The sequence below is a fragment of the Anomaloglossus baeobatrachus genome, unplaced genomic scaffold, assembly GCF_048569485.1.
Source record: "Anomaloglossus baeobatrachus isolate aAnoBae1 unplaced genomic scaffold, aAnoBae1.hap1 Scaffold_574, whole genome shotgun sequence".
NCBI classification, from domain to species: domain Eukaryota; kingdom Metazoa; phylum Chordata; class Amphibia; order Anura; family Aromobatidae; genus Anomaloglossus; species Anomaloglossus baeobatrachus.
The window spans coordinates 29,015-51,017 of record NW_027444936.1 but is presented as its reverse complement, the minus strand read 5'-3'; the positions used below and the strand labels follow the sequence as shown (position 1 = coordinate 51,017).

The 22,003-nt window shown below is 56.2% G+C and overlaps 1 protein-coding gene across 1 annotated transcript in view; it reads left to right on the top strand.

Annotated features, from left to right (window-relative positions):
- Positions 1 to 20,807, top strand: part of LOC142284800 (phosphatidylinositol 3-kinase C2 domain-containing subunit gamma-like) — a 51,722-nt gene extending 30,915 nt beyond the window's left edge. The window contains exons 4-7 of the mRNA XM_075333223.1: positions 3,902 to 4,100; positions 12,679 to 12,778; positions 16,481 to 16,551; positions 20,657 to 20,807. Coding sequence (XP_075189338.1) covers positions 3,902 to 4,100; positions 12,679 to 12,778; positions 16,481 to 16,551; positions 20,657 to 20,807 — 521 coding nt within the window. The remainder of the gene's footprint in view (positions 1 to 3,901; positions 4,101 to 12,678; positions 12,779 to 16,480; positions 16,552 to 20,656) is intronic.
- Positions 20,808 to 22,003: the final 1,196 nt, after the last annotated feature.

Genomic DNA, 22,003 nt, shown 5'->3' with positions numbered 1-22,003 from the left:
TGATACATATCTCCCCTCAAGGACACCCCCGAGGCTCAACCTCGATGATACATATCTCCCCTCAAGGACACCCCCGAGGCTCAACCTCGATGATACATATCTCCCATCAAGGACACCCCCGAGGTTCAACCTCGATGATACATATCTCCCCTCAAGGACACCCCCGAGGCTCAACCTCGATGATACATATCTCCCCTCAAGGACACCCCCGAGGCTCAACCTCGATGATACATATCTCCCCTCAAGGACAACCCCGAGGCTCAGCCTCGATGATACATATCTCCCCTCAAGGACACCCCCGAGGCTCAGCCTCGATGATACATATCTCCCCTCAAGGACACCCCTGAGGCTCAGCCTCGATGATACATATCTCCCCTCAAGGACACCCCCGAGGCTCAACCTCGATGATACATATCTCCCCTCAAGGACACCCCCGAGGCTATACGGGGAGGCGCTGCTATGGCACTGTGTATGGGGAGGCGCTGTGATGGCACTGTGTACGGGGAGGCGCTGTGATGGCACTGTGTACGGGAAGGCGCTGTGATGGCACTGTGTACGGGGAGGCGCTGTGATGGCACTGTGTACGGGGAGGCGCTGTTATGACACTGTGTACGGAGAGGCGCTGTGATGGCACTGTGTATGGGGAGGCGCTGTTATGACACTGTGTACGGGGAGGCGCTGTGATGGCATTGTGTACGGGAAGGCGCTGTGATGGCACTGTGTACGGGGAGGCACTGTGATGGCATTGTGTACGGGGAGGCGCTGTGATGACACTGTGTACGGGGAGGCGCTGTGATGGCACTGTGTACGGGGAGGCGCTGTTATGGCATTGTGTACGGGGAGGCGCTGCTATGGCATTGTGTACGGGGAGGCGCTGTTATGGCATTGTGTATGGGGAGGCGCTGTGATGGCACTGTGTACGGGGAGGCGCTGTTATGGCATTGTGTACGGGGAGGCGCTGTGATGGCACTGTGTACGGGGAGGCGCTGTTATGGCATTGTGTACGGGGAGGCGCTGTGATGGCACTGTGTATGGGAAGGCGCTGTGATGGCATTGTGTACGGGGAGGCGCTGTGATGGCACTGTGTACGGGGAGGCGCTGTGATGACACTGTGTACGGGGAGGCGCTGTGATGACACTGTGTACGGGGAGGCGCTGTGATGACACTGTGTACTGGGAGGTGCTGTGATGGCACTGTGTACGGGGAGGTGCTGTGATGGCACTGTGTACGGGGAGGCGCTGTGATGGCACTGTGTACGGGGAGGCGCTGTTATGGCATTGTGTACGGGGAGGCGCTGTGATGGCACTGTGTACTGGGAGGTGCTGTGATGGCACTGTGTATGGGGAGGCGCTGTGATGGCACTGTGTACGGGGAGGCGCTGTGATGGCACTGTGTACGGGGAGGCGCTGTCATGGCATTGTGTACGGGGAGGCGCTGTGATGGCACTGTGTATGGGAAGGCGCTGTGATGGCATTGTGTACGGGGAGGCGCTGTGATGGCACTGTGTACGGGGAGGCGCTGTGATGACACTGTGTACGGGGAGGCGCTGTGATGACACTGTGTACGGGGAGGCGCTGTGATGGCACTGTGTACGGGGAGGCGCTGTGATAGCACTGTGTACGGGGAGGCGCTGTGATGACACTGTGTACTGGGAGGTGCTGTGATGGCACTGTGTACGGGGAGGCGCTGTGATGGCACTGTGTACGGGGAGGCGCTGTGATGGCACTGTGTACGGGGAGGTGCTGTGATGGCACTGTGTACGGGGAGGCGCTGTGATGGCACTGTGTACTGGGAGGTGCTGTGATGGCACTGTGTACGGGGAGGCGCTGTGATGGCACTGTGTACGGGGAGGCGCTGTGATGGCACTGTGTACGGGGAGGCGCTGTGATGGCACTGTGTACGGGGAGGTGCTGTGATGGCACTGTGTACTGGGAGGTGCTGTGATGGCACTGTGTACGGGGAGGCGCTGTGATGGCACTGTGAACGGGGAGGTGCTGTGATACACTGTGTACGGGGAGGTACTGTGATGGCACTGTGTACGGGGAGGTACTGTGTACGGGGAGGCGCTGTGATGACACTGTATACAGGGAGGCGCTGTGATGGCACTGTGTACGGGGAGGCGCTGTGATGGCACTGTGTACGGGGAGGTGCTGTGATGGCACTGTGTACTGGGAGGTGCTGTGATGGCACTGTGTACGGGGAGGCGCTGTGATGGCACTGTGAACGGGGAGGCGCTGTGATACACTGTGTACGGGGAGGTACTGTGATGGCACTGTGTACGTGGAGGTACTGTGTACGGGGAGGCGCTGTGATGACACTGTATACAGGGAGGCGCTGTGATGGCACTGTGTACGGGGAGGCGCTGTGATGGCACTGTGTACGGGGAGGCACTGTATGACACTGTATACAAGGAGGCGCTGGTATGGCACTGTATATGGGGAGTGGCTCTGTGATGACACTATATACGGGGAGGCGCTGTGATGGCACTGTGTACGGGGAGGCGCTGTGATGGCACTGTGTACGGGGAGGCGCTGTGATGACACTGTGTACGGGGAGGCGCTGTGATGGCACTGTGTACGGGGAGGTGCTGTGATGGCACTGTGTACGGGGAGGCGCTGTAATGGCACTGTGTACGGGGAGGTGCTGTGATGGCACTGTGTACGGGGAGGCGCTGTGATGGCACTGTGTACGGGGAGGCGCTGTGATGGCACCGTGTACTGGGAGGTGCTGTGATGGCACTGTGTACGGGGAGGCGCTGTAATGGCACTGTGTACGGGGAGGTGCTGTGATGGCACTGTGTACGGGGAGGTGCTGTGATGGCACTGTGTACGGGGAGGCGCTGTGATGGCACTGTGTACGGGGAGGCGCTGTGATGGCACCGTGTACGGGGAGGTGCTGTGATGGCACTGTGTACGGGGAGGCGCTGTAATGGCACTGTGTACGGGGAGGTGCTGTGATGGCACTGTGTATGGGGAGGCGCTGTGATGGCACTGTGTACGGGGAGGCGCTGTGATGGCACTGTGTACGGGGAGGTGCTGTGATGGCACTGTGTACGGGGAGGCGCTGTGATGGCACTGTATATGGGGAGTGGCTCTGTGATGACACTATATACGGGGAGGCGCTGTGATGGCACTGTATATGGGGAGTGGCTCTGTGATGACACTATATACGGGGAGGCGCTGTGATGGCACTGTATATGGGGAGTGGCTCTGTGATGACACTATATACGGGGAGGCGCTGTGATGGCACTGTATATGGGGAGTGGCTCTGTGATGGCACTGTGTACGGGGAGGCGCTGTGATGGCACTGTATATGGGGAGTGGCTCTGTGATGACACTATATACGGGGAGGCGCTGTGATGGCACTGTATATGGGGAGTGGCTCTGTGATGACACTATATACGGGGAGGCGCTGTGATGGCACTGTATATGGGGAGTGGCTCTGTGATGACACTATATACGGGGAGGCGCTGTGATGGCACTGTATATGGGGAGTGGCTCTGTGATGACACTATATACGGGGAGGCGCTGTGATGGCACTGTGTACGGGGAGGTGCTGTGATGGCACTGTGTACGGGGAGGTGCTGTGATGGCACTGTGTACGGGGAGGCGCTGTGATGGCACTGTGTACGGGGAGGAGCTGTGATGGCACTGTGTACGGGGAGGCGCTGTGATGGCACTGTGTACGGGGAGGCGCTGGCATGACACTGCATACGGGGGTGAGTGGACCCAGTAGTGCTGCAGTTTTGGTGTTATCTGCTATATCGGGGTCCAGCTGTGGGGGGCTTCCTTAATTCTACGGTTGCTGCGGGGGTCTCGGGGGGGGGGGGGGGGGGGGTCTCAGGGGTCTCGGGGTGGGATTTCTGGTGATTTTCCTGTAACCTTCTCTTTTTTGCCTCCAGATTCCGTCCTTGTAGAAGATTTATTCGTTGCCATTCTGCAGCAGATCAATGATCCTCCATATCCTCCGTCACTTCAGCCGCCCTCGGTCCCTGTGCAGCACCTGTACCCGTCCCTGCCGCCGGCTGTGCCAAAGAGAATGCTCGGGCTGGAGGCGGAGCCTGCACTGAGTATCTGCGGTCTGGATGAGTATCTGCAGCCGTGAGTATCCGCCATGTGTGCGTATTGATGCCTTCACCCCGCGACTCTCAGCATTCAGTGATATCGAGTGCTGGAGTCTGCAGTCAGAGATGTCATTATGTTTCGCCGGCTGCTCGGCTTCATCAGGGGCATCTGTCTGATCCATGGATCTATCATTTCTGGAGCCAATCAGAGGCAGAGACACATCCGCATGTCTGGCATGGTGGGTGTGTCCTTACTGATCACATGACCCCAGAGCACACATGTTGCGCAATGCTCCAATGATCATCTGCAGGATGTTCCCGCTCTGCACCACAGAGCAGTGACAGGCCGGAGGTAGTGCCCACCGGACTCCTGCCATTGGCCCTGATTATACCAACCAGACGGTGCTCAGCACTGCGCTACAAGCTCGACACTGCGGTACAATCTCGGCACTGCGGTACAATCTCGGCACTGCGGTACAAGCTCGGCACTGCGGTACAAGCTCGGCACTGCGGTACAAGCTCGGCACTGCGGTACAAGCTCGGCACTGCGGAACAAGCTCGGCACTGCGGAACAAGCTCGGCACTGCGATACAAGCTCGGCAGTGTGGTACAAGCTCGGCACTGTGGAAGAAGCTCGGCACTGCGGTAAAAGCTCGGCACTGCGCTACAAGATCGACACTGTGCTACAAGCTCGGCACTGGGCTACAAGCTCAGCACTGCAGTACAAGCTCGAAACTGCGGTACAAGCTCGACACTGTGGTACAAGCTCGACACTGCGGTACAAGCTCGACACTGTGGTACAAGCTCGAAACTGCGGTACAAGCTCGACACTGCGGTACAAGCTCGACACTGCGGTACAAGCTCGACACTGCGGTACAAGATCGACACTGCGCTACAAGCTCGGCACTGCGCTACAAGCTCGGCACTGCGCTACAAGCTCGGCACTGCGCTACAAGTTTGGCACTGTGGGACAAGCTCTGCACTGCACTACAAGATCAATGTTGCGGTACAAGTTCGGCACTGTGGTACAAGCTTGGCACTGCGGAACAAGCTCGGCACTGTGGTACAAGCTCAGCACTGCGCTACAAGATCGACACTCTGGTACAAGCTTGGCACTGTGCTACAAGCTCTGCACTGGGTTACAAGCTCAGCACTGCGCTACAAGATCGACACTGCGATACAAGCTTGGCACTGTGCTACAAGCTCGGCACTGGGTTACAAGCTCAGCACTGCGCTACAAGATCGACACTGCGATACAAGCTTGGCACTGCGATACAAGCTTGGCACTGCGGTACAAGCTCTGCACTGCGGTACAAGATCGGCACTGCGGTACAAGATCGGCACTGCGGTACCCTTCACAGCCGTGATTAAACTGTGCCCAGGGATTGGCTGCAGGGAGAATCGTGTCCAGCAGGAGGTGCAGCCAATCACACAGCTTAGATACACTACACTAGTGCTGAGCTTAGATACTCTGCCCTAGTGATGAGCCTAGATACACTGCCTTAGTGATGAGCTTAGATACTCTGCCCCTAGTGATGAGCTTAGATACTCTGCCCCTAGTGATGAGCTTAGATACTCTACCCTAGCGATGAGATTAGATACACTGCTCCTAGTGATGAGACTAGATACACTGCCCCTAGTGATGAGCTTAGATACTCTGCCCCTAGTGATGAGCTTAGATACTCTACGCTAGTGATGAGTTTAGATACACTGCTCCTAGTGATGAGACTAGATACACTGCCCCTAATGATGAGCTTAGATACACTGTCATGAACAGCCAGGAGGGTCACGCAGACATGGAACCGCTGTCACCAATCTGTGATGAAACCGCACCTCGCAGCCCCACCCTGACGTCTCTAATGTGTCCGGGCCACGCGATACCATCTTGTTACTTCCCCCAACACCTGACGCTCCGCACTCCAAGGGGTACATAAGGTCGGCTTGGTGCAGTGTTACACATCCACATAGGCACGGGGGCGACCCCCAGACAGACCCTTTTCACTAGCCCTAGTGAAACCGGGCCGGCCAGCCGGGTAGTCTGCCAGCAGGTGCTCGTCAGATATAGGCCTGGTCCATTAGCAGGATTATATCGGGCCAGAAACCAGTCCAGGTAGCCTGTAATATAATACAGAGCTCACAGACATGGGGTTCAGGGATCGAGATAACAGAAACAGCCCAAGAATAAATTATATATTTAATCGCCTTCAGGGCACACCAGATAATACACTGTATACACAAGAAATTTACAGAGATTATGGTCAGAAATGCAGATACAGGTAAGATATAGGAGCGGGCAGATATATAGATGGATCAGTTACCAGTTTCCTTGTGACTAGGCCTGGTGCTGGCTCGGCACAGGGGAGGCGCTGTGGAGTCACTGGTTTCCTTGTGACTAGGCCTGGTGCTGGCTCGGCACAGGGGAGGCGCTGTGGAGTCACTGGTTTCCTTGTGACTAGGCCTGGTGCTGGCTCGGCACAGGGGAAGTGCTGTGGAGACAATGGTTTTCTTGTGACTAGGCCTGGTGTTGGCTCGGCACAGGGGAGGCGCTGTGGAGTCACTGGTTTCCTTGTGACTAGGCCTGGTGCTGGTTCGGCACAGGGGAGGTGCTGTAGAGCCAATGGTTTCCTTGTGACTAGGCCTGGTGTTGGCTCCGCACAGGGGAGGCGCTGTGGAGTCACTGATTTCCTTGTGACTGGGCCTGGTGCTGGCTCAGCACAGGGGAGGCGCTGTGGAGTCACTGGTTTCCTTGTGACTAGGCCTGGTGCTGGCTCGGCACAGGGGAGGCGCTGTGGAGCCACTGATTTCCTTGTGACTAGGCCTGGTGTTGGCTCGGCACAGGGGACGCGCTGTGGAGTCACTGGTTTCCTTGTGACTAGGCCTGGTGCTGGCTCGGCACAGGGGAGGCACTGTGGAGTCACTGGTTTCCTTGTGACTAGGCCTGGTGTTGGCTAGGCACAGGATATGCGCTGTGGAGTCACTGGTTTCCTTGTGACTAGGCCTGGTGCTGGCTCGGCACAGGAGAGGCGCTGTGGAGTCACTGGTTTCCTTGTGACTAGGCCTGGTGCTGGCTCAGCACAGGGGAGGCGCTGTAGAGACAATGGTTTCCTTGTGACTAGGCCTGGTGTTGGCTCGGCACAGGGGAGGCGCTGTGGAGTCACTGATTTCCTTGTGACTGGGCCTGGTGTTGGCTCAGCACAGGGGAGGCGCTGTGGAGTCACTGGTTTCCTTGTGACTAGGCCTGGTGTTGGCTCGGCACAGGGGAGGCGCTGTGGAGCCACTGATTTCCTTGTGACTAGGCCTGGTGCTGGCTCGGCACAGGGGAGGCGCTGTGGAGTCACTGGTTTCCTTGTGACTAGGCCTGGTGCTGGCTCAGCACAGGGGAGGCGCTGTGGAGTCACTGGTTTCCTTGTGACTAGGCCTGGTGTTGGCTCGGCACAGGGGAGGCGCTGTGGAGCCACTGATTTCCTTGTGACTAGGCCTGGTGCTGGCTCGGCACAGGGGAGGCGCTGTGGAGCCACTGATTTCCTTGTGACTAGGCGTGGTGCTGGCTCGGCACAGGGGAGGCGCTGTGGAGCCAATGGTTTCCTTGTGACTAGGCGTGGTGCTGGCTCCGCACAGGGGAGGCGCTGTAGAGCCAATGGTTTCCTTGTGACTAGGCGTGGTGCTGGCTCCGCACAGGGGAGGCGCTGTGGAGTCACTGGTTTCCTTGTGACTAGGCCTGGTGCTGGTTCGGCACAGGGGAGGCGCTGTGGAGACAATGGTTTCCTTGTGACTAGGCCTGGTGCTGGCTCGGCACAGGGGAGGCGCTGTGGAGCCAATGGTTTGCTTGTGACTAGACCTGGTGTTGGCTCGGCACAGGGGAGGCGCTGTAGAGCCATTGGTTTCCTTGTGACTAGGCCTGGTGCTGGTTCGGCACAGGGGAGGCGCTGTGGAGACAATGGTTTCCTTGTGACTAGGCCTGGTGTTGGCTCGGCACAGGGGAGGCGCTGTGGAGCCACTGGTTTCCTTGTGACTAGGCCTGGTGTTGGCTCGGCACAGGGGAGGCGCTGTGGAGTCACTGGTTTCCTTGTGACTAGGCCTGGTGCTGGCTCGGCACAGGGGAGGCGCTGTGGAGTCACTGGTTTCCTTGTGACTAGGCCTGGTGTTGGCTCGGCACAGGGGAGGTGCTGTGGAGACAATGGTTTCCTTGTGACTAGGCCTGGTGCTGGCTCAGCACAGGGGAGGCGCTGTGGAGTCACTGGTTTCCTTGTGACTAGGCCTGGTGTTGGCTCGGCACAGGGGAGGTGCTGTGGAGACAATGGTTTCCTTGTGACTAGGCCTGGTGCTGGTTCGGCACAGGGGAGGTGCTGTGGAGTCAATGGTTTCCTTGTGACTGGGCCTGGTACTGGCTCAGCACAGGGGAGGCGCTGTGGAGTCACTGGTTTCCTTGTGACTAGGCCTGGTGCTGGCTCGGCACAGGGGAGGCGCTGTGGAGACAATGGTTTCCTTGTGACTAGGCCTGGTGCTGGCTCGGCACAGGGGAGGCGCTGTGGAGCCAATGGTTTCCTTGTGACTAGGCCTGGTGTTGGCTCGGCATAGGGGAGGTGCTGTGGAGACAATGGTTTCCTTGTGACTAGGCCTGGTGCTGGCTCGGCACAGGGGAGGCGCTGTGGAGTCACTGGTTTCCTTGTGACTAGGCCTGGTGCTGGCTCGGCACAGGATATGCGCTGTGGAGTCACTGGTTTCCTTGTGACTAGGCCTGGTGCTGGCTCGGCACAGGGGAGGCGCTGTGGAGTCACTGGTTTCCTTGTGACTAGGCCTGGTGTTGGCTCAGCACAGGGGAGGCGCTGTGGAGTCACTGGTTTGCTTGTGACTAGGCCTGGTGTTGGCTCGGCACAGGGGAGGTGCTGTGGAGACAATGGTTTCCTTGTGACTAGGCCTGGTGCTGGCTCGGCACAGGGGAGGCGCTGTGGAGTCACTGGTTTCCTTGTGACTAGGCCTGGTGCTGGCTCGGCACAGGGGAGGCGCTGTGGAGTCACTGGTTTCCTTGTGACTAGACCTGGTGCTGGCTCCGCACAGGGGAGGCGCTGTGGAGTCACTGGTTTCCTTGTGACAAGGCCTGGTGCTGGCTCGGCACAGGGGAGGCGCTGTGGAGCCACTGATTTCCTTGTGACTAGGCCTGGTGCTGGCTCGGCACAGGGGAGGCGCTAAGGAGTCACTGGTTTCCTTGGGACACCCCACACGTTTACTGGACGTGACCTCTCAGAGAACGATCCCCTCCAAAATGTCCACTTTGGTTTTTAATAACCCAAGTACTCCCATAAACCCCCCAACTGGTGACCTATGACAGGGCTTCACATGACATGTGCCTTCAGGTTCCAGAGAATTGTGAATTGGCAGCTTTCCCTATATCTCCACCTCTGAGCATCCCACATGGAAGAGGTTTCCTATTATGATTTTATCTATCCATAGCTAGGAAACATGATGGGTCTATTGTCTTTCCTCGGCTAAATATGGGCTGATACACACTGACCTGAGGCTGAAAATATGCCTGGTATATTTGTGGGAGCTACAAACACCTCAATTTTATACTTTTTATCCGGGAGCCTCTGTCTGGCAGGTCACCCTATGAAGCTTCTCAGAAACTAGCAATCTCCTGCTAACTTCCCTAGCTGCATTACTTTTGTCACCAGGGGGTCTGCTCTGGTCGGGGGCTTCCTCCTTTCTATGATTATCTGTGTCACCTGCCATTTATTCCAGGGTCTTAGTATTGGATGTGTGGAAATACATATGATTGGCAGGTACGGATCTGCCATATTCCTCACACACTGCCCCTACTGATGAGCTTAGATGCTCTGCCCCTACTGATGAGCTTAGATGCTCTGCCCCTACTGATGAGCTTAGATGCTCTGCCCCTAGAGACGAGCCTAGATACACTGCCCCTAGAGACGAGCCTAGATACACTGCCCCTAGAGACGAGCCTAGATACACTGCCCCTAGTGATGAGCCTAGATACACTGCCCCTAGTGATGAGCCTAGATACACTGCCCCTAGTGATGAGCCTAGATACACTGCCCCTAGTGATGAGCCTAGATACACTGCCCCTAGTGATGAGCCTAGATACACTGCCCCTAGTGATGAGCCTAGATACACTGCCCCTAGTGATGAGCCTAGATACACTGCCCCTAGTGATGAGCTTAGATACACTGCCCCTACTGATGAGCTTAGATGCTCTGCCCCTAGTGATGAGCCTAGATACACTGCCCCTAGAGACGAGCCTAGATACACTGCCCCTAGTGATGAGCCTAGATACACTGCCCCTAGTGATGAGCCTAGATACACTGCCCCTAGTGATGAGCTTAGATGCTCTGCCCCTACTGATGAGCTTAGATGCTCTGCCCCTACTGATGAGCTTAGATGCTCTGCCCCTAGAGACGAGCCTAGATACACTGCCCCTAGTGATGAGCCTAGATACACTGCTCTTAGTGATGAGCCTAGATACACTGCTCCTAGTGATGAGCCTAGATACACTGCCCCTAGTGATGAGCCTAGATACACTGCCTCTACTGATGAGCTTAGATGCTCTGCCCTACTGATGAGCTTAGATGCTCTGCCCCTAGAGACGAGCCTAGATACACTGCCCCTAGTGATAAGCCTAGATACATTGCCCCTAGTGATAAGCCTAGATACATTGCCCCTAGTGATAAGCCTAGATACACTGCCCTAGTGATGAGCCTAGATACACTGCCCCTAGTGATGAGCCTAGATACACTGCCCCTAGTGATGAGCCTAGATACACTGCCCCTAGTGATGAGCCTAGATACACTGCCCCTAGTGATGAGCCTAGATACACTGCCCCTAGTGATGAGCCTAGATACACTGCCCCTAGTGATGAGCTTAGATACACTGCCCCTACTGATGAGCTTAGATGCTCTGCCCCTAGTGATGAGCCTAGATACACTGCCCCTAGAGACGAGCCTAGATACACTGCCCCTAGTGATGAGCCCTAGATACACTGCCCCTTAGTGATGAGCCTAGATACACTGCCCCTAGTGATGAGCCTAGATACACTGCCCCTACTGATGAGCTTAGATGCTCTGCCCCTACTGATGAGCTTAGATGCTCTGCCCCTACTGATGAGCTTAGATGCTCTGCCCCTAGAGACGAGCCTAGATACACTGCCCCTAGTGATGAGCCTAGATACACTGCCCCTAGTGATGAGCCTAGATACACTGCCCCTAGTGAGGAGCCTAGATACACTGCTCTTAGTGAGGAGCCTAGATACACTGCCCCTAGTGATGAGCCTAGATACACTGCCCCTAGTGATGAGCCTAGATACACTGCCCCTAGTGAGGAGCCTAGATACACTGCCCCTAGTGATGAGCCTAGATACACTGCCCCTAGTGATGAGCCTAGATACACTGCCCCTAGTGATGAGCCTAGATACACTGCCCCTAGTGATGAGCCTAGATACACTGCCCTAGTGATGAGCCTAGATACACTGCCCCTAGTGATGAGCCTAGATACACTGCCCCTAGTGAGGAGCCTAGATACACTGCTCTTAGTGATGAGCCTAGATACACTGCCCCTAGTGATGAGCCTAGATACACTGCCCTAGTGATGAGCCTAGATACACTGCCTCTAGTGATGAGCCTGGATACACTGCCCCTAGTGATGAGCCTAGATACACTGCCCTTAGTGATGAGCCTAGATACACTGCCCCTAGTGATGAGCCTAGATACACTGCTCTTAGTGATGAGCCTGGATACACTGCCCCTAGTGATGAGCCTAGATACACTGCTCTTAGTGATGAGCCTGGATACACTGCCCCTAGTGATGAGCCTAGATACACTGCCCTTAGTGATGAGCCTAGATACACTGCCCCTAGTGATGAGCCTAGATACACTGCCCCTAGTGATGAGCCTAGATACACTGCCCCTAGTGATGAGCCTAGATACACTGCCCCTAGTGATGAGCCTAGATACACTGCCCCTAGTGATGAGCCTAGATACACTGGCCCTAGTGAGGAGCCTAGATACACTGCTCTTACTGATGAGCCTAGATACACTGCCCCTAGTGATGAGCCTAGATACACTGCCCCTAGTGATGAGCCTAGATACACTGCCCCTAGTGATGAGCCTAGATACACTGCTCTTACTGATGAGCTAGATACACTGCCCCTAGTGATGAGCCTAGATACACTGCTCCTAGTGATGAGCCTAGATACACTGCCCCTAGTGATGAGCCTAGATACACTGCTCTTAGTGATGAGCCTAGATACACTGCTCTAGTGATGAGCCTAGATACACTGCCCTAGTGATGAGCCTAGATACACTGCCCCTAGTGATGAGCCTAGATACACTGCTCTTAGTGATGAGCCTAGATACACTGCCCCTAGTGATGAGCCTAGATACACTGCCCCTAGTGATGAGCCTAGATACACTGCTCTTAGTGATGAGCCTAGATACACTGCCCCTAGTGATGAGCCTAGATACACTGCCCCTACTGATGAGCCTAGATACACTGCCCTTAGTGATGAGGTTAGACACACTGCCATCCATGAGCTTAGATACGCTGTTCTCGGGGCTGGGATACTTTCTCTTCTCCCTGTATCTCAGCTCTGGTCTGTGTTGCAGGAGTCACAGTCTGCGCAGTCACTCTGCTCTACAAAGGAGACGCAGTCTGCAGCTCCGCCTGCACCTCGGAGGAGACCACCGGCCCCCGCTGGCCCGAACGGTGAGTCCTCCACCTCCCAGACAATATATATAATCATATGTAGAACAGCTGAGGGTTTGTTACAATGTGTCCTGTCAGAACCACCGCTGCCATCGCCACCAATCGCCAGGGAGAGCAGGAATATACCCCACCACTGCCACCAATCGTCAAGGAGAGAAGAAATATACCCCACCACTGCCACCAATCATCAAGGAGAGAAGAAATATACCCCACCACTGCCACCAATCATCAAGGAGAGAAGAAATATACCCCACCACTGCCACCAATCATCAAGGAGAGAAGAAATATACCCCACCACTGCCACCAATCATCAGGGAGATCGGGAAGAGATCCCACCAGTGCCACTAATTCTCCTCTTGCCCTCACTGCCCGTCGTTCCCTCTGTGTCCGTACTCTGGTCGCCCTCCACCTGCTTCTCCTTTTCTCCTCACTGACCCTATTTCCCCCTGTGTCCGGACCCCGGCCGCCCTCCACCTGCTTCTCCTCTTCCCCTCACTGCCCCTATTTCCCTCTGTGTCCGGACTCCGGCCGCCCTCCACCTGCTTCTCCTTTTCTCCTCACTGCCCCTATTTCCCTCTGTGTCTGGACTCCGGCCACCCTCCACCTGCTTCTCCTCTTCCCCTCACTGCCCCTATTTCCCCCTGTGTCCGGACTCCGGCCACCCTCCACCTGCTTCTCCTCTTCCCCTCACTGCCCCTATTTCCCTCTGTGTCCGGACTCCGGCCACCCTCCACCTGCTTCTCCTCTTCCCCTCACTGCTCCTATTTCCCTCTGTGTCCGGACCCCGGCCGCCCTCCACCTGCTTCTCCTTTTCTCCTCACTGCCCCTATTTCCCTCTGTGTCCGGACTCCGGCCACCCTCCACCTGCTTCTCCTCTTCCCCTCACTGCCCCTATTTCCCCCTGTGTCCGGACTCTGGTCGCCCTCCACCTGCTTCTCCTCTTCTCCTCACTGCCCCTATTTCCCTCTGTGTCCGGACTCTGGTCGCCCTCCACCTGCTTCTCCTCTTCCCCTCACTGCCCCTATTTCCCCCTGTGTCCGGACTCCGGCCGCCCTCCACCTGCTTCTCCTCTTCCCCTCACTGCCCCTATTTCCCCCTGTGTCCGGACTCTGGTCACCCTCCACCTGCTTCTCCTCTTCCCCTCACTGCCTCTATTTCCCTCTGTGTCCGGACTCCGGCCACCCTCCACCTGCTTCTCCTCTTCCCCTCACTGCCCCTATTTCCCTCTGTGTCCGGACTCTGGTCACCCTCCACCTGCTTCTCCTCTTCCCCTCACTGCCCCTATTTCCCTCTGTGTCTGGACTCCGGCCACCCTCCACCTGCTTCTCCTCTTCCCCTCACTGCCCCTATTTCCCCCTGTGTCCGGACTCTGGCCGCCCTCCACCTGCTTCTCCTCTTCCCCTCACTGCCCCTATTTCCCTCTCTGTCCGGACCCCGGCCGCCCTCCACCTGCTTCTCCTCTTCCCCTCACTGCCCCTATTTCCCCCTGTGTCCGGACCCCGGCCGCCCTCCACCTGCTTCTCCTCTTCCCCTCACTGCCTCTATTTCCCTCTGTGTCTGGACTCCGGCCACCCTCCACCTGCTTCTCCTCTTCCCCTCACTGCCCCTATTTCCCCCTGTGTCCGGACTCTGGCCGCCCTCCACCTGCTTCTCCTCTTCCCCTCACTGCCCCTATTTCCCTCTCTGTCCGGACCCCGGCCGCCCTCCACCTGCTTCTCCTTTTCTCCTCACTGCCCCTATTTCCCTCTGTGTCCGGACTCCGGCCGCCCTCCCCTGCTTCTCCTTTTCTCCTCACTGCCCCTATTTCCCCCTGTGTCCGGACCCCGGCCGCCCTCCACCTGCTTCTCCTCTTCCCCTCACTGCCCCTATTTCCCCCTGTGTCCGGACTCTGGTCGCTCTCCACCTGCTTCTCCTTTTCTCCTCACTGCCCCTATTTCCCTCTGTGTCTGGACTCCGGCCACCCTCCACCTGCTTCTCCTCTTCCCCTCACTGCCCCTATTTCCCCCTGTGTCCGGACTCTGGTCACCCTCCACCTGCTTCTCCTCTTCCCCTCACTGCCTCTATTTCCCTCTGTGTCCGGACTCCGGCCACCCTCCACCTGCTTCTCCTCTTCCCCTCACTGCCCCTATTTCCCTCTGTGTCCGGACTCTGGTCACCCTCCACCTGCTTCTCCTCTTCCCCTCACTGCCCCTATTTCCCCCTGTGTCCGGACCCCGGCCGCCCTCCACCTGCTTCTCCTCTTCCCCTCACTGCCTCTATTTCCCTCTGTGTCCGGACTCTGGCCGCCCTCCACCTGCTTCTCCTCTTCCCCTCACTGCCCCTATTTCCCTCTGTGTCTGGACTCCGGCCACCCTCCACCTGCTTCTCCTCTTCCCCTCACTGCCCCTATTTCCCCCTGTGTCCGGACTCTGGCCGCCCTCCACCTGCTTCTCCTCTTCTCCTCACTGCCCCTATTTCCCTCTCTGTCCGGACCCCGGCCGCCCTCCACCTGCTTCTCCTTTTCTCCTCACTGCCCCTATTTCCCTCTGTGTCTGGACTCCGGCCGCCCTCCACCTGCTTCTCCTCTTCCCCTCACTGCCTCTATTTCCCTCTGTGTCCGGACTCCGGCCGCCCTCCACCTGCTTCTCCTCTTCCCCTCACTGCCTCTATTTCCCCCTGTGTCCGGACTCCGGCCGCCCTCCACCTGCTTCTCCTTTTCTCCTCACTGCCCCTATTTTACTCTGTGTCCGGACTCCGGCCGCCCTCCACCTGCTTCTCCTCTTCTCCTCACTGCCCCTATTTCCCCCTGTGTCTGGACCCCGGCCGCCCTCCACCTGCTTCTCCTTTTCTCCTCACTGCCCCTATTTCCCTCTGTGTCCGGACCCCGGCCGCCCTCCACCTGCTTCTCCTTTTCTCCTCACTGCCCCTATTTCCCTCTGTGTCTGGACTCTGGTCGCCCTCCACCTGCTTCTCCTTTTCTCCTCACTGCCCCTATTTCCCTCTGTGTCCGGACCCCGGCCGCCCTCCACCTGCTTCTCCTTTTCTCCTCACTGCCCCTATTTTCCTCTGTGTCCGGACCCCGGCCGCCATCCACCTTATTCTCCTATTTCCCTCACTGCCTCTATTTCCCCCTGTGTCCGGACTCCGGCCGCCCTCCATCTGCTTCTCCTCTTCCCCTCACTGCCCCTATTTCCCTCTGTGTCCGGACTCCGGCCACCCTCCACCTGCTTCTCCTTTTCTCCTCACTGCCTCTATTTCCCCCTGTGTCCGGACCCCGGCCGCCCTCCACCTGCTTCTCCTTTTCTCCTCACTGCCTCTATTTCCCCCTGTGTCCGGACCCCGGCCGCCATCCACCTCCTTCTCCTCTTCCCCTCACTGCCCCTATTTCCCTCTGTGTCCGGACTCCGGCCGCCCTCCACCTGCTTTTGCTTTTCACCTCACTGCCCTCCACATGCTTCACCCATTCACAATAGGGGGTGCAGGCAGAACGCCATGGCCCCCCAGCGCCAGAGCTGCACAATATAACCACATTCATAGTAATTCTGGATTCCAGACAGATACATTGTAACAAACCTGCAGCTCAGCAGGCAATGTGCCTTGTGATCCGTTTGCAGAGGATTCTGCACTGACACATTGTAACCACCTCTCATGTGTGGAGCATGAGCTCCGTATGAGTGTGAGATAAGCGGTGCTCTCACAGTGACGCCATCTTGTCTGTCACAGACTGAAGACGATCAGATGGAGCTGAGTCTCGGAGATCGCCTGGAGCACGCTGAGTACTGGGACCAGCTGAGGTGAGAAATGTGGGACATACTGCACTTAAATGAAGAAAAGGAATAAATACAAATAATGAACATAACGTCTTGGTCCAAAATTACAGAGATGAATAATCGTACACATCATAGACATGGAATGAATGAGGCATATAAGGAGAGTACAGGGGAATGAGCACTGTGGTGCTGTGATATTGTGGGTTGTGTATCATTTTATGTAGGTTCGTATTTTAGGTGTGGTTCTCTGTCCATTCTCCTGTCTGCAGGTTAATCACCCCCTGCAGTGCTGCTGTCCCTAGGTCTGGGGGAGGGGGGCCTGGAATCCACCCAAACTCTCTGCTTACCTGGGGGATTATTCAGTCCAGCTGGGAAGCACAAGAGAGAAGCAGGAAGATTCATATATGGCCGCCACTCTGGGGTGAGGGAAAGCTGGGTGATTACATATATGGCCACCACTCTGGGGTGAGGGAAAGCTGGGTGATGACATATATGGCCACCACTCTGGGGTGTGGGAAAGCTGGGTGATTACATATATGGCCACCACTCTGGGGTGAGGGAAAGCTGGGTGATTACATATATGGCCACCACTCTGGGGTGAGGGAAAGCTGGGTGATTACATATATGGCCACCACTCTGGGGTGTGGGAAAGCTGGGTGATTACATATATGGCCACCACTCTGGGGTGTGGGAAAGCTGGGTGATGACATATATGGCCACCACTCTGGGGTGTGGGAAAGCTGGGTGATGACATATATGGCCACCACTCTGGGGTGAGGGAAAACTGGGTGATGACATATATGGCCACCACTCTGGGGTGTGGGAAGTCTGGGTGATGACATATATGGCCACCACTCTGGGGTGTGGGAAGGCTGGGTGATTACATATATGGCCACCACTCTGGGGTGAGGGAAAGCTGGGTGATTACATATATGGCCACCACTCTGGGGTGAGGGAAAGCTAGGTGATTACATATATGGCCACCACTCTGGGGTGTGGGAAAGCTGGGTGATTACATATATGGCCACCACTCTGGGGTGAGGGAAAGCTGGGTGATTACATATATGGCCACCACTCTGGGGTGAGGGAAAGCTGGGTGATTACATATATGGCTACCACTCTGGGGTGAGGGAAAGCTGGGTGATTACATATATGGCCACCACTCTGGGATGTGGGAAAGCTGGGTGATGACATATATGGCCACCACTCTGGGGTGTGGGAAAGCTGGGTGATTACATATATGGCCACCACTCTGGGGTGAGGGAAAGCTGGGTCATGACATATATGGCCACCACTCTGGGGTGAGGGAAAGCTGGGTGATTACATATATGGCCACCACTCTGGGATGTGGGAAAGCTGGGTGATGACATATATGGCCACCACTCTGGGGTGAGGGAAAGCTGGGTGATTACATATATGGCCACCACTCTGGGGTGAGGGAAAGCTGGGTGATTACATATATGGCTACCACTCTGGGGTGAGGGAAAGCTGGGTGATTACATATATGGCCACCACTCTGGGATGTGGGAAAGCTGGGTGATGACATATATGGCCACCACTCTGGGGTGTGGGAAAGCTGGGTGATTACATATATGGCCACCACTCTGGGGTGAGGGAAAGCTGGGTCATGACATATATGGCCACCACTCTGGGGTGAGGGAAAGCTGGGTGATTACATATATGGCCACCACTCTGGGATGTGGGAAAGCTGGGTGATGACATATATGGCCACCACTCTGGGGTGTGGGAAAGCTGGGTGATTACATATATGGCCGCCACTCTGGGGTGTGGGAAAGCTGGGTGATGACATATATGGCCACCACTCTGGGGTGTGGGAAAGCTGGGTGATGACATATATGGCCACCACTCTGGGGTGAGGGAAAGCTGGGTGATTACATATATGGCCACCACTCTGGGATGTGGGAAAGCTGGGTGATTACATATATGGCCACCACTCGGGTGTGGGAAAGCTGGGTGATTACATATATGGCCACCACTCTGGGGTGTGGGAAAGCTGGGTGATGACATATATGGCCACCACTCTGGGGTGAGGGAAAGCTGGGTGATTACATATATGGCCACCACTCTGGGGTGAGGGAAAGCTGGGTGATTACATATATGGCCACCACTCTGGGGTGAGGGAAAGCTGGGTGATGACATATATGGCCACCACTCTGGGGTGTGGGAAAGCTGGGTGATGACATATATGGCCACCACTCTGGGGTGAGGGAAAGCTGGGTGATTACATATATGGCCACCACTCTGGGGTGTGGGAAAGCTGGGTGATGACATATATGGCCACCACTCTGGGGTGAGGGAAAGCTGGGTGATTACATATATGGCCACCATTCTGGGGTGAGGGAAAGCTGGGTGATTACATATATGGCCACCACTCTGGGGTGAGGGAAAGCTGGGTGATGACATATATGGCCACCACTCTGGGGTGTGGGAAAGCTGGGTGATGACGTATATGGCCACCACTCTGGGGTGTGGGAAAGCTGGGTGATTACATATATGGCCACCTCTCTGGGGTGAGGGAAAGCTGGGTGATTACATATATGGCCACCACTCTGGGGTGTGGGAAAGCTGGGTGATTACATATATGGCCACCTCTCTGGGGTGAGGGAAAGCTGGGTGATGACATATATGGCCACCACTCTGGGGTGTGGGAAAGCTGGGTGATTACATATATGGCCACCTCTCTGGGGTGTGGGAAAGCTGGGTGATTACATATATGGCCACCACTCTGGGGTGTGGGAAAGCTGGGTGATGACATATATGGCCACCACTCTGGGGTGTGGGAAAGCTGGGTGATGACATATATGGCCACCACTCTGGGGTGAGGGAAAGCTGGGTGATTACATATATGGCCACCACTCTGGGGTGAGGGAAAGCTGGGTGATTACATATATGGCCACCACTCTGGGGTGAGGGAAAGCTGGGTGATGACATATATGGCCACCACTCTGGGGTGAGGGAAAGCTGGGTGATGACATATATGGACACCACTCTGAGGTGAGGGAAAGCTGGGTGATTACATATATGGCCACCACTCTGGGGTGTGGGAAAGCTGGGTGATTACATATATGGCCACCACTCTGGGGTGAGGGAAAGCTGGGTGATGACATATATGGCCACCACTCTGGGGTGAGGGAAAGCTGGGTGATGACATATATGGCCACCACTCTGGGGTGAGGGAAAGCTGGGTGATGACATATATGGCCACCACTCTGGGGTGTGGGAAAGCTGGGTGATTACATATATGGCCACCACTCTGGGGTGAGGGAAAGCTGGGTGATGACATATATGGCCACCACTCTGGGGTGTGGGAAAGCTGGGTGATTACATATATGGCCACCACTCTGGGGTGATGGAAAGCTGGGTGATGACATATATGGCCACCACTCTGGGGTGAGGGAAAGCTGGGTGATGACATATATGGCCACCACTCTGGGGTGAGGGAAAGCTGGGTGATGACATATATGGCCACCACTCTGGGGTGAGGGAAAGCTGGATGATTACATATATGGCTACCACTCTGGGGTGAGGGAAAGCTGGGTTATTACATATATGGCCACCACTCTGGGGTGAGGGAAAGCTGGGTGATGACATATATGGCCACCACTCTGGGGTGTGGGAAAGCTGGGTGATGACATATATGGCCACCACTCTGGGGTGTGGGAAAGCTGGGTGATGACATATATGGCCACCACTCTGGGGTGTGGGAAAGCTGGGTGATGACATATATGGCCACCACTCTGGGGTGTGGGAAAGCTGGGTGATGACATATATGGCCACCACTCTGGGGTGTGGGAAAGCTGGGTGATGACATATATGGCCACCACTCTGGGGTGAGGGAAAGCTGGGTGATGACATATATGGCCACCACTCTGGGGTGTGGGAAAGCTGGGTGATTACATATATGGCTACCACTCTGGGGTGTGGGAAAGCTGGGTGATGACATATATGGCCACCACTCTGGGGTGAGGGAAAGCTGGGTGATTACATATATGGCCACCACTCTGGGGTGTGGGAAAGCTGGGTGATTACATATATGGCCACCACTCTGGGGTGTGGGAAAGCTGGGTTTATGTTTCCTAGCACTGTTACCTGCTGTTATGTCTTGCAGACGTCGGCTGTTCGGCGCTGTGTCGCACTACGAGAAGCAAGCCCAGGATTTCCTGTATAACCAGGTAACGTCGCCCCCTGCAGACAGCGGCCAGATCTGTCAGCTACAGGGACGATCGCTAGTGGGTGGCATAATGGCAGGGGCGTTATAAGGGGAGGAGCGTTATACGGGGAGGGGCGTTATAAGGGGAGGGTGTTACGAGGGGGACCCGGGGAAGCGTGCCAAGATGGTATATGGACTGCTTCCGCCGGTCAAGGTCCACTGTGCGGTGTAAGGGACCGCCGCTATGGTGGGTGAAGAGTGAGCGGGTTGCTGCTAGCGATCGCCTGGAATGTCACAGACGATCTATGTACACCGATCTGCCCTAACCCGTGAGGGTTGTATGGCACAGATCTCACGGCTCGGTGTACCTGTTGCACGGGGACGCACAGAGGTGCCTACGCACGTGTGCCAGTGGAAGTCACGAGAATATGGCACGAGGGTAGCACAGAGGTGCCCACGCACGTGTGCTTTCAATAACCAGGTGAGTCCAATGGAGACTTGAGGAGCTCACCTGGGACAGGAACACGGCCTGCAAACGAGGTACTGCCGGAGCAGCAAGGGCCAAGCCCACAAGAGACAGTAATGCCTGAGCAGTGGCGTGGCAGCACGCTGCCAGACATCCAAACATAGAAGGACGGTCGCGCGCCGCCATGATGGCAGGGGGAGCTTTTAAGGAGGTGTAGCTCCACCCAAGGGCGGGCGCGAGACGGGCGTGACCCAATCAGGGTTCGTGACGTCCTGGCCCAGCCAGTCAGGATTCAGCACATCACCAGCCTCGTCATGGGGCCGTGTGATATCAGTGAGCGAATCAGAAGACGTCACATGGGGCACATGCTCATCTTCCTGCCTCTGGGTCATAAAGGCGGGATCCCCGGTTTCACAATGTGCAGAGACATGGGAAGTCTTGCTGCTTCCCTGAGCATCTATTCTTTGCACACTGCGCAACCTCCCAGAGCCTCTGTGATGCTGAGCAGGAGAGCTCGTGGCAGGCAAGGGATGGGAGACTGCTCCATTCCTTGCAAGGGGAGAACCACTAGGTGTCACCCTTCTGCCGTGTCTCTGAGGAGGCAACTCCTGCAGACTGCGCAGTCTCCCAGACCTTTGGCGCTGCTGAGCAGGAGGGCTCGTGGCAGACAAGGAATGGGGGACCACCTCATTCCTTGCAACAAGAGAGCCACGACGTGTAACGGGAGGGGCATTATATGGGGAGGGGCGTTATATGGGGAGGGGCATTATAAAGGCAGGAGCGTTATAAGGGGAGGGGCATTATAAGGGGAGGAGTATTATATGGAGAGGAGCGTTATA